Here is a 12897-nt window from a genome sequence, read left to right on the forward strand (position 1 = left end):
AGAGTTGAAGTTGAGTGTTGGGAGGAGGAGGAGGAGGAGGAGGACGCCATTGCACCAGCAGCTGCAGCAGCTGAGCTTGAGGAGGAGGAGGGATAACTAACTAACGATGGCAGGAGGGGGTTTCGGAGTTGTTTTTAAGTTCAGTGGTCGTTCGACTACGGTGTTCTAAAACAAAACAAATAGAATGGGAACATTTATTTTAGATGAGAGAATGAGGAGCAACACCAACAACATCCTAGAACCGGTAGGTTTTGGTACTTTCTCCCCCGTTTTCTCTTAAAAGGGGCAAAAAAGAATGAAGAAAGTTTTGGCTAACGTTTTAGTTGTTTTAGCTAATGCTAAGTAACTAGCAGACTGTGGTCACTGTGCGGCACTTTGTTCACAGTTTGAGACCGATTAGCGTACCTTGGGTGGTATGGCTGAGGAAATGTAAAAAATGATGTACTGAAAGTTGTTTGTATTAAACGTTACACAGTGGTGGGAAAAGTACTAAAATGTTTTACCTGAGTAAAAGTATCAGTACCATATTGTAGAAATACTCTGTTACAAGTTCGGTGTTCAAAATGTACTTGAGTAAAAATACAAAAGTATTGGCATCAAAATGTACTTAAAGTACCAAAGTAGAAAGTAGGCCTAGTCATTATGCAGAATGTCCCGTTTCACAAGTTTTCAAATTTGATGCAACACATTGTGAGCTTGTAGATCTGTAGGCCCATTAAGTACCTCTCACTCTGTTTTCAAATAGCCAAAGTATAGGGCTGAGGTGGTTAATGTATGTTTTTAATAATCAAAATCTAAGTAACTAATGTTTTCAAATAATTATAGTGGGCTAAAAGTATAATATTTGCCTCATGAGATGTAGGGGAGTAGGAGTAAAAGTATTGAAAATGGGAAAATACTCCTGTAAAGTAAAAAATACCTCAAAATGTTACTCAAGCACAGTATTTGAGTACATGTACTTAGTAACTTTACACCACTGATTATGGTGTTACAAGATGTTTTGCAGGTATGCTTCAAGTTGAAAGAGGACGCATGAGGCGAATGGATGTTTAAACGGTTTCATACTGAACGGTGCTTAAAATGGACTTACTTGAGTTGTCCAAAATGCTTTTATTTAAACTATTGATTACCATAATCCACCTGAAATTAGCCCAAATTGTCATTGACTAATGACTGCACTTCTCTCTTCCCATTTCATGGCATGAAGAATGGTAATATGCGTGAATATTGCGTGAGATCATGAGCTTATTGAAAGTCACGGCTGCATTTGCACCGTGAATACCAGGTTAATCATTGGAATGTTATGTAGGACCCCAAGGTAATATTCCATCAGAGTACACAGGACAATTCCCAGTGTTGATGTATGTCATTTGTAACATTTTGAGGATGTGCGCATTAAACCAAATGGTCCTTTACGGGTCCATTTGGTTACATCTGTCTGTACACTGACTCGGAATGCGGGACTCCAGTCTCCAGCTAGCCCTTGAATGGCTGTGATATACGTTTCATGTATTCCAATCCAGATACACAGCCATATATCACCCCCACGCCCTCCCGGGTAGCAGACTTAATTTAAAGTTGTGGCGCTGCGTGTGTACTCACTCACTCAATAATTAATTGCTGCGACTTTGAGTCAGATATTAGTTTCATATCCATTTTGAAAGTTGTGGCAGAAATCGTGTGTTTAGCAAAATATAGGGGCACACAATTGACAGATGCGTTGCGATTGGTGTGGGCGGGGTAGACCTCTACACACTATACGATATTTTACAGTGTGTCAATTAACATTGACACCTGTCAATTTGTGTGCCCCATACTGTATTTATAATAATAATAATGTTCTCCCCAAAGGAAGTTTTCACAGCAATCATTTCTGGCTCTACATTGGGTAGGAGAATGTTGTCCATGTGAAGATTGTGGAAAAGTGGAGATATTTTACTAAACACACATTTTCTGCCACAACTTTCAATTGCATGTGAAATTAGAGGGCAATATCTGTTGGGTGAGTACACACGCAGCGCCACAACTTTACATGTCGTCAAGATGAGTCTGCAACCTGGGAGGGCATGCATGGGGGTGATCTATGGCTGTGTATCAGGAATACATGAAAAGTATGTAATATCACAGCCATTCTAGAGCTAGGAGATCCCTTACTAAGGCCACCATACCACTGCAGATGTGCTATAATGTATAAAGTAGCCCACTCTACCATACAGATTGGTTAAATATAGTTGTATTAATTAGAATAAGTTCTGGATTGCAGCTTTAAATTAACATGTCTTTACAGTGTTTTGGACTAACATTTCATATTATTCATCGATATTTCTTCTAACCATGCACTCTGTCATCAGCACTCCCCAACTATGCCTTCACCTCTGTGGCAGCCTAGTCTCTCACCATGAACAACAGCAGGAACTGCACCGCTCTGGGAAATGGCGACGGTCCTGCGATCCTGGAGTCAGTTTCTATTGTGACCATCACACTCCTGGCCTGCCTGGGGAACCTACTGATTGTGGCGACCCTCTATCGGAGGCCTTACCTGCTCACACCCAGCAACAAGTTTGTGTTCAGCCTGACATTGTCCAACCTGCTGCTGTCCGTGCTGGTGCTGCCCTTTGTGGCAGTGAGCTCAGCCAAGAGGGAATGGGTGTTCGGGGTGGTGTGGTGCAACTTCACCGCCCTGCTATATCTGCTCATCAGCTCTGCCAGCATGCTCACTCTGGGGGCTATTGCCATTGACAGGTCAGTCACAAGCCATGCAGATGATAATCATGGATGTATGCATGTGACTGAATATAGTATTAGTCATGGATGGTGATCTGGTTAAAAATGTATTTTCTGTCTCCTTTCTATGTTTTAAAGTATTATATATGTTCACAAATGAAGGTTGAAAACATTCAGAGATTAGTAACAAGTAAAGTTTTAGGTACTCTTTTAAGTAAATGTGTACATTTGTAAATAGGGTAAACCATGCACTCAGTCATGGTTTTATGCAAGACATTTGCCCAGTTCAACAAAAAAGTTGATTAGCAAACACAAAGTAGCCCAACTATAACTGACAGCAAAATGAATGCACCATTCATTGATAATTCTGATTATTTCCCCAATTTTGTCTTCAGGATCTAAACATGCCCAGAGACTACTCAGTAATCCATTCTTATTTAACTATTTTAAGCAGTTTGAGTTGTAGATTAGTCTAAAGCTTTCTATTAGTCTAAAGCTTGCATTCAGTAGAAAGCATTGTGTTTTAGGTTTGTTGGGAATTAATACTGAATGCTACTTCTGTTGCACTTATGCCGTTAGTTACTCGACCCATGATGACGGATCACAAGGGACTGTGTAATGTAGATGTTTATGACCTAATGGCATTCTGCAGCATACTGTATTTACTGTTCATACATGGATTTCACCTCTGGGGATTGTGGAGTATAGGGTAGATTTTGTTTTGCAACACCTCACCTACGGCTGGGCGATATGACTTCAAACTAGAAAAAGTGCTCCTCGGAGCACAGGTCTCCACCAGGCCTGGCGAAGACGATATAATAAACATCATGATAATTTCAAACGTTTGCCTCGACTACAATTTTCAATTGTTGTACACCACCATTGGACAACGAAGTATGAAGTTGTCACGGTGAAGTGGTTCGATTCGATTTTTTTTTCTTGTCGATATCGGAAATAATGGGGGGGGGGGGGGGGGGGGACATGCTTCTCGATTATTTGATTAACCTACATGAGCAAGATTAAATATCGGTTTCCATATATTTTTTGGTTAATTTCCCAGCCCCCCCACCCCATCTGTGTTCTCTCTGCTACTTTTTGTAAATATAATTGCAACGGTCCAATAAGGAGAAACACCAACAGGGACTGTGTATTATTTGCTTAACTTTAAGATTGATATTTTGAATTGACTGTCTAGAGACCTAGGGTATCCACAATTTCATTCCTCTCACCCCAACAGGTATTATGCAGTGCTCTACCCTATGATCTATCCCATGAAGATTACAGGAAATCGGGCTGTAGTGGTCATCGCCTATGTGTGGCTGCATTCTCTGGTGGGCTGCCTCCCCCCACTGTTTGGTTGGTCTGCCTATGAGTTTGACTGCTTCAAGTGGACCTGCGTTGCATCCTGGCATCGGGAGCCAGGCTACACGTCCTTTTGGGTCATCTGGTGCAGTCTCCCACCGTTGTTCGCGATGTTGGTCTGTTATGGTGTCATATTCCGCGTTGCCCGCATGAAAGCCCGGAAGGTGCACTGTGGGACCGTGGTAGTAGCCAAGGACGACTCTGCAGGTTCTCAGAAGAATGGCCGTAAGAATTCGAACACCTCGACCTCCTCCAACAGCAGCCGACGAAGCCTGGTGTATGCTGGGAGCCAGTGTAAGGCTTTTGTCACCATCCTTGTAGTCGTAGGCACCTTCCTCATGACATGGGGTCCATATGTGGTGGTTGTGTGTACTGAGGCCTTATGGGGGCAGGGGAGTGTGTCTCAGGGGATAGAGACTCTGGTAGCCTGGCTGTCCTTCTGTAGTGCAGTATGCCATCCACTTATTTATGGTCTTTGGAATAAGACGGTACGGAAGGAGTTACTGGGGATGTGCTTTGGAGATCGCTACTACAGAGAGTCATTTGCCACTCGCCAAAGGACATCGCGCCTATTCAGCATCTCTAACAGAATCACAGGTTTGAGGACACATTTAGCTTTTATTCTGGTGTAAAATGTGACTCATGTAACCCAATTTTGCATTACTGTTCCCAAGTTGATGGGGAGCTACATGGTAGCTTTAGCTAATGGAATTGCAAACACACTTGAGATTTCTGTTATGTTTAGTGTTTGAACGAGATGTATTGTATGGTGATTAACCTATTGTGGTCTTGTAGACTTAGGTATGTCCCCACACCTGACAGCCATGCTAGCTGGTGGGGGGCAGCTGGTGGCCCCTGGGAGCAGCACAGGAGACACCGGCTTCAGCTTCACTCAGGACTCATGTAAGTCTTGCTCACAGGATCCTGATAAAAGTGTCTGCCTTTAAATTCTTGCATAGGAATAAAGTGATCCATTCATTGCACAATGTATGAGGTTATAAAGATGTCTTTGGCCGGAAGATATTTTCAATTGCACAATACCTCTAGCACTGTGGTACGGTCAACCTCACATTCCTGTTCCACAGCTTGGCAGAAGATGCATAGGACATGTATTGTCATGTGTGATTAGAAATGTGCTTGATGGCGTCATTGGTATTCTTTCCCTTGAATGTGGTGTGGTGGCCAGTTAGTCTAGCTTAGTATTAATTAGTTTACTTTATTTATTTAACATGGACAGTTCAATAACTAACAGGAATGGCAACAAAGCTAAATTGTATCTATAGTCCCTGATCTACAGACATACACTACAGCAGTTAACCAAGTTTACAGCCATGTGAAAATAAAAAGTATATTTCAATACATTAATAATAATAATGAATATTTAAAAGAAGAGTATACTAATAATTAGCTGGATTTCTTCTATCATTTTAGTTGTCATTGTTCAGTGGCTAGAGCACTCGCCCTTGAATCCCAAGGTTCTGGGTTTGATCCCGGGCACTGTCAACTCGGTCTATGATTAACTCATTCCCTGCCTAGAACGACTAAAACGACTGCTCTCCCATAAGCCATGACTGCCTAGAACGACTAAAACAACTTTAAAAAAAATTAAAAATAAATAAAAAAAAACATTTTTTTTTTATTTGACCCAAAGACCAAGGAGATGTGATTTTTCGAAGATCTACACTCCCATCCACTTCCTTGTTAACTTTAAACTTAAAAATGATGTATCTCGGCTCCTGAGTACTTTTTTTTCAATTAAAAATCTTGGCAGTGGGCAAACGCGGCCAGAAATAATTCAGGCAGTGAATGAGTTAACATGGCTTGGGTAACTAAGACATGTGGGTACTGGGAGCTCACTATTGATGCACCCTGGGCAAGACCTGGGATGTTGGTTGTCTAGGAAGTTGACAACCGTAAATGGTTGAATTTGGCGGAAGTACCGCCCAAGGAAATGACGTTGATGCTTTACGAATCTGTTAACATTCTCCGTGAATGAAACGAGTGTTGTGATTGGTCAAAAAATATTGTTTCCGGGGAAAACGGAAATCCTGTCCACTTAGGACTTCCTAGACACTCGCTGCTTTAGGTCGTGACCAGGCTCTTCTCTTCGCAGATGAGTGAGGCTGGGACCGAGGTTACTATTGATGTGGTGCTCCACATCCAGTTTTTATGCATTCTTTTTGGATGTGCGCATAAAGAACCATGAAAATAAAAATAGATTAAAACCTTAAAATATCATAAAGAGGTTATGCGTTAATGTGCTAATTTGGAGATTGAAACGCTTGCCAAATAATTTCTGATATAGAGAGCATTTCACCTGCATGACTATCGATTTTGCACAATTATAACTAAGTAGTATTATAAGTAAATGTATATATTGGGCCTGTAAGTAGAAGCCGTGTCAGTTTTAATACCTCGCCTTCCAAACACATTTCAGATGATAAAATTAATGAATGTCACTTTGTTAGTGGACACATTGTATATCCTACACTTTAACACATTGAGTTTTCAAAACAGGGTACCTCCAGTGCCTGGATTTTTAACCATTTTTTAACCTTTTTCAAGTAGTCACAAAACATTTTCAGTGATCACCGTCCTCACGGTGAAAAAAAAAAAAAAAAAAGATTTCATATTTTTGCCCAAAAACCACCATAACCGTTTTTGGCACACCTCGTTTGGATTATGAAAAACGGTCCGGACCGTTTTTGGCACTCAATGTGTTAAGATAAGATCTTAAGATCATATAATACTCACCTACGTGTCAGGAATCATGAATTTGAAACTCAGGTGACAGTTTGGACCAAATAAGATTTTGCGGGATTTCCTCATTCAAGGACATGGTGACCATGGGCACCTGGGAAGCCTGGGGAAAGCGTAATGACTTGCCAGATGCATCATAAGTAAAAAAGGTGCTCGGATGGGGAAAAGTCAGCAGAACTGGTTTGCCAGTGATTACGACCCAATTCAAGCATGTAACTTCTTAATGTCATTTATGAATAGTCGGATTTTCCGACTGCCTGATGTAAGAAACATTTCACAGCCATTGCTCAACCAGCAGAGGTCAGTGTGCAGCCTAATGGACAACAAGGAAGGCCATGTAAAATATTATTTTCTGACAAAAACAATATTATGTCTAATAAAGTGTCTCGCCTGACTGGAGAAATAGTTCCACCTACTGCATCAACATGTATTAGTCTCATAAAAGTAGTGGATGGAAATGTGCATAAATTAGCGTTTTCTTTTGCAGATTTTCTGAAAATTCAATTAATATTTCCAATTCATTTGAATGGAAACCCAACTAGTAATCCAATCTGACCAATTTACTTGTCACTGCGTTTAGTTCCTAGTGGTTGTACTCTAGGTCTAATAAAGAAAGCTGATTAATTTACTACTTAAAGGACAACTTTGTTTTTTTACAACCAAGGTTTATGTTTTAGATTGTAATTAAAGTAAATAAAAGATGAGTGTTAAAATTTTTTTTTTTACTGCTTTCTATAGTTTTAGCAATTTTCACAATCTTTTTTACAGTGTTTTCACAGTGGGCGGGGGCATTCTGTCCGGTGGCTAAATATGTATTTTTTTAACACATTAACCCGGCGTTTTCTTTATTATCATTTACAGTAGCTCTTCTAGCCCCCAATAACTCACATCTGGCCATCTCAGACAGCCGGACCTTTTTTATTGTGTAAAAAAGGCATATTTAGCCACCGGACAGAATGCCCCCGCCCACTGTAAAAAATATCGCAAAAAATGCTAAAACTATAGAAAGCAGTAAATTAAAAAAAAATTACACTCATCATTTATTTACTTTAATTACAAGCTAAAATATAAACCTTGGTTGTAAAAAACCAAAGTTGTCCTTTAAGGGATATTTCACTTTCAAATAAAATAAACATTGAAAAAAGTAATGAAAAAATCACAGCCCCCTCACCCTTTAGAAGAACATTCTAATGCGTGAGGGGGACGTGATTTTTTCCATTACTTTTTTTTCATCAAATTTGTATTTTTTTATTTTATATATTTTTAAATGTTTATTTTATTTGAAAGTGAAATATCCTTTTGATAGGAAACTTGTATCTTTTATGTTGTTGCTTTGGCCGTTAAATATTATTCAAAATCCCTTCTGCCTCTAACTTTGTCATACAGGTACAGATGTGATGCTGTTGGATAACTTCTCCACTGATGGCTCCTCCACTCCCCACTACCATGGAAACATAGCCGGGAAGAGGCGGAGCTCGGTTACCTTTGAAGACCAGGTGGAGCATTCCAAAGGTATATGTCACTTCCCGCCTTGAAAGGAGATTAGAGGGAAGCTGGCTCACTCCATTCTCATTCAGACTGAGTAATGAGAAGTCTGTCAGTAGACAACTAGTAGGCCAAAAAAAAGGGAATGAGTGAATGAAAACAATCTCAAACAGAAGCTGTCCTAAGATGTTATGCCGAAATTCATACCAGCAGTGTTTTGTTGCAAAATGGGCGTTTCTGAGGTATGAGTGACTCTCATAAATAAGTGAGTTTTGGTCCAGTTTATTGGCAGGGAGAAGTACAGGCACTCTTATGCTCATCTATACATTTTAGGTAAGAAATAGGCCATGCAGTTGCTCAATCTTGATTAATTTCACATCTATAAATGCTACTTGAAAAACGTTCTTGTCAATATCCAATGCTTCTGAGGCAATCAGACAGTCAAATATTTGGGCGCATAGTATCACATGGGCGCGCAATGCTTTGATCAGGGAGCCCCAGGTTTGATTCCCGACTGGCTGGACCATTTGCTGAATGTCATCTCACTACTCTCTCTGCATTTGCTGTCTCTCTCTACTGTCGCTATCAATAAAGGCAAAAATTCCACCAAAATAAAAATGTCATTACTTCAGTAGTCAGTTTCTGTTCATCTTAAGTGTGTTAAATACACACTCAACACCACTTGAGATTGACAGAAACTGACCGCTATATATGGAAGTAATGTATACCTACTTACCTAGTCTGTGCCTACTTCAGAGGACCGCACCGCGGTGGGGAAAGCTCACCATAGACCAGTGTTTCCCAACCCGTTTGGTGCCAAGGCACACCTGGCGTAGCCAAAAGATCCCAGGGCACACCTACAGTAGATATGTGTGCATATATATATGTGTGTGTGTGTGTGTGTGGATATGTGTATATATGTACGCACAGAGAGAGAGAGATTATTGGGCAGGTATAAAGAAACATTGACCATTACAAAATGTCTTTGGCCTACAAATATATAAACTTGGGTCAGTGCAATGCATGGAGGAGTCTAATTTTACCTTCCCAGAGTAAAACTTCTTTGGTAAGTATATTTGGTACCCAATATACTTCTAATATCTGATAATAATATCTAATCTATTACGGACGCATTATTGCGGACGCATGCGCTGTTGCCCACTACAGACGAACACCAAAACTCTCGCCCCAAAACAGTCACCCCGGGGGAAATCCGGTGGTATTCACCTGGTATTCCTAAACGTAACCTCATTAAACTATGCCTAAATCTAACCTTATTCCTAAACGTAACCTCAGTTAAACTAATAATATGGCTAACCCTAAACTTATATCTAACCGTATCCTCAGTAAAACAAATACAGGAATACAAGAACCGCTGGTCTGCGTAAAGAAATTGGGGCGAGCGTGTTTCGGGGCGAGTTTTCCGGTTATATTATATCGACGGCACCGCGGCTTGAAGTTGCAAGAGATTCTCTCCGTGGAGTAATTAAACACCACAAACTACACGGATTACGTTGACACAAACACACTGGCGTTATTTAGAAGCACTTTATAAGAAAACTAACACTTATGTTGATTTAACGTTAGTAGGCCTGGATGTGTTTTATTGTTGGACATGCGGCAGGTTATAACATGGGCTTTTGACAACCCCTCTTCTTCCCGGTTTGGTGGATTTGCTGAACGCCATATCGGCCCGTTCCGACCCACTTTCATCCCTGAGTACCTGCCAGGGGAGTACATGTGATGAACCCATGAAGACAAAGCCAGACATTTGCATTCCTATGGGCGAGGGTTGATTGGCTGTGCCTGTGTGTCTGTGACGGACTATGAGCTCAAGGCAGAGGCAGCCTGAGCCCACGTATCTATTGTGTGTGTGTGTGTGTGTGTGGGGGGGGGGGTTGTTATTTTTTCATTCTAAATTTGAATCGGAACCCCAAGACATGTCACGCGGCACAAAAAGGTCCGCCGTGCCGAGGTTGGGGAAACGCTGCCATAGACGATGCATAGAACACATGCCACTTTCTCAGAGGGCAGCAGCAAAAACACACCTGCTGGATAAATTGAGCATTAGTCTGTTTGAGAAATATTCAGCAACATAACATTAATATTGTTAAATATCTGCCTCCACTCCTCAGCTGAAAACCCACCCACTGTCCAAGTCCATGCAGAAATACACAAATCTCTGGACACCTTTGCTTCCTGCCTGGCAAAGGCTATTGAAAGCGATGTAAAGTTCACTCTCTTTGGGGAGGGGACGGACCTGCCAGGGGGACTATCTGCAACCAGGACAACGCCGCGACCCAGATACCTTGACGGTCAGAGGCTGCGACTGGAGAGTATCGATGAAGGTATTGTCAAAGATGACAGAGAAGATGATGGGGACGTGGAGGATTTATCAGCCTAAATATAAGTGGCTTTAAAGTACTGGGCATCGTAGCGATGTATTCTCATATCTTTGTTGGGTGACATAGTTTACATGCAAACATTGTAGATGAAGTTACATTTCTCTACCCATGAGGGGTCCATACTTGAAATGAGGATTTTTATTTTAAGTGGCACATTATTCATTCCACTATGTTGGACTCTATGACTTGCTCCCAATCGTACATATTCATGTAAACAAATAGGAAGCCTTTTACTACTGCATCTTAAATGATTCAACTTTTCTTTTTGAACAATGGTTTTGTTTACTCCTGATATTAATCATAATCTTGTGTATCTCTGGATTTAATAATTTGTGCCTCACGATATTAACAGAATCTGTTCGCCACCATTTGTAGCATTAGTCAGGTACTTATAGAGACTGAAGCATTCTTTTAATCTATAGATGCCCTATTTATCGAATGCATAAGTATGTGGTACAAAGATGGTTCCTAAAATGTCATGTCTGCCACAGTTTATTATGCCATATTATTGCACTTGAATATGCAGTATGAATAATCCGTCCTCAGCATACTACGTGGTAGGAATGATAATCCTTATGTCAGTGTTAATCTATACAGTACAGTCCCAGAGGGACTGTACTGTATAGATTAACAAGGTGACAGGGTGTGGTTAATGCCAATTTCCAGACTACAACAATCTTTCCAAAGATGGAAAAGGATGTTTAACCATGTGAACCCTAGCATCCCTATTCTGGGCATGTCATAGGTGAACATTCTGCAAGCACAAGCACACTATGCATCACAATGCATCACAATGCGATGCTTTGTTTGTGAGCTTGTAGATCAGCTATTTTTGCAGAAGAGATTTGGTGCAGAGGGAAATAAGGAGGGGACAAAGTATAGACTCATGGGAAGTATATACTGTATAGTCTAAGCGGTTAAGACTCTTCACTTCCTCTAAAGAATCGAATAGGCCTGGATTTAAAACAAATCATGAAAGTAACAAAGAAGTAAAACATTTAGCTTTGCGCTTATCTTGTAAATTAAGTTTAATACTAGTCTAGGCTACAGCCCTGTAAACTGGTGATAAGGAATATTAGTCGAGGGATCCTTTTGTATATTTGGTTTCCTCCGTGTATTAATAGACTGATTATTTTAAACACTGAATATTAGTTTTTACTCAAGTAGCGGATGACCACAAATGATGACTGTGGATATTGTTGACCAGTTCTGGTGTTTTAGTCTTACCTCACAAGTTTTTGTATTTTTGCATTTGGTACTATATTGTAAGAGGACACAGTACATCAATCAGTATGGTATTAAACATTTGATTTCCACTATAACATCTTAAAGCAAATTTTGCATTTAAGTTTTGTATTCTTTTGTATGAAAAGCTTTGTATAAATGTTTTTACATAAACAATTGCATGAAATCTTTGTATTATTCCAATATTTATTGGACTGGTGAATGATAAATCACTTTATTACACTAACTTATTTTCTTTGTGGTGTGGACAATAGGTGAGGTGAGTTGGGTGTAAATGTAGGCCATCCTGTGTTTAATGGACAGTGATGGAATAAGTACTCTCCTTTCCTTTAGTATCAATACTGCAATGTAGAAATACTGTTACAACTATTTTCAAAAACCTTTTGAAAATAGTCTATTTTTTAAGTATAAAAAGGGGTTAAGTGGTTAATGTACTGTATGTTTTGTACTAATCAAAATATATATACAAACTAAAGTTTTCTAAAGTACAACATTTGCCTCTGTTGTGATGTAGAAGAAGTAAAAGTAAAAACACATATATATAAATTATTAGTTACGGATTTAAAAGACCCTCTTCACTGTACAATGTAAGTCAACGAGGAGCATATTTTTAAATGATCAATTTCTAGTCAATGGCAAAATTGTTTTTGAATTCTTGTCCACCTTTGGAGTTACATCATGATGGCAAGGTAACTACACATACCAAAGTGGTCTTGCCCTTTAAGCAGTAAATCACTCATGTTTAAGCCTAACTGAATTATATATTTATGGACTTGTATATACATTTATGCTGGTTAAAACGCGAAGGAAAATAAAAGCCTGGAGATCGACGCTAGATACTGGTTAACTATTGGTGACATACCATGTTAGACCACAAGAGGGCAACATTATACCACACCTTACTAGGACAATAAGA

General features: G+C 39.9%; 1 protein-coding gene across 1 annotated transcript; it reads left to right on the forward strand.

The window, feature by feature from the left end:
- Window positions 1-46: 46 nt before the first annotated feature.
- Window positions 47-12137, forward strand: gpr161b (G protein-coupled receptor 161b). The gene is made up of 6 exons (XM_084085427.1): window positions 47-244; window positions 2352-2742; window positions 3962-4683; window positions 4882-4989; window positions 8233-8358; window positions 10467-12137. The coding sequence occupies exons 2-6, from the start codon at window positions 2399-2401 to the stop codon at window positions 10733-10735; spliced, it is 1569 nt and encodes a 522-aa protein (XP_083941553.1). The 5' UTR covers window positions 47-244; window positions 2352-2398; the 3' UTR covers window positions 10736-12137.
- The last annotated feature ends 760 nt before the right edge of the window (window positions 12138-12897 follow it).

Source organism: Gymnoscopelus microlampas (genome assembly GCF_963454915.1).
Source record: "Gymnoscopelus microlampas genome assembly, chromosome: 17".
Taxonomy (NCBI): Eukaryota; Metazoa; Chordata; class Actinopteri; order Myctophiformes; family Myctophidae; genus Gymnoscopelus; species Gymnoscopelus microlampas.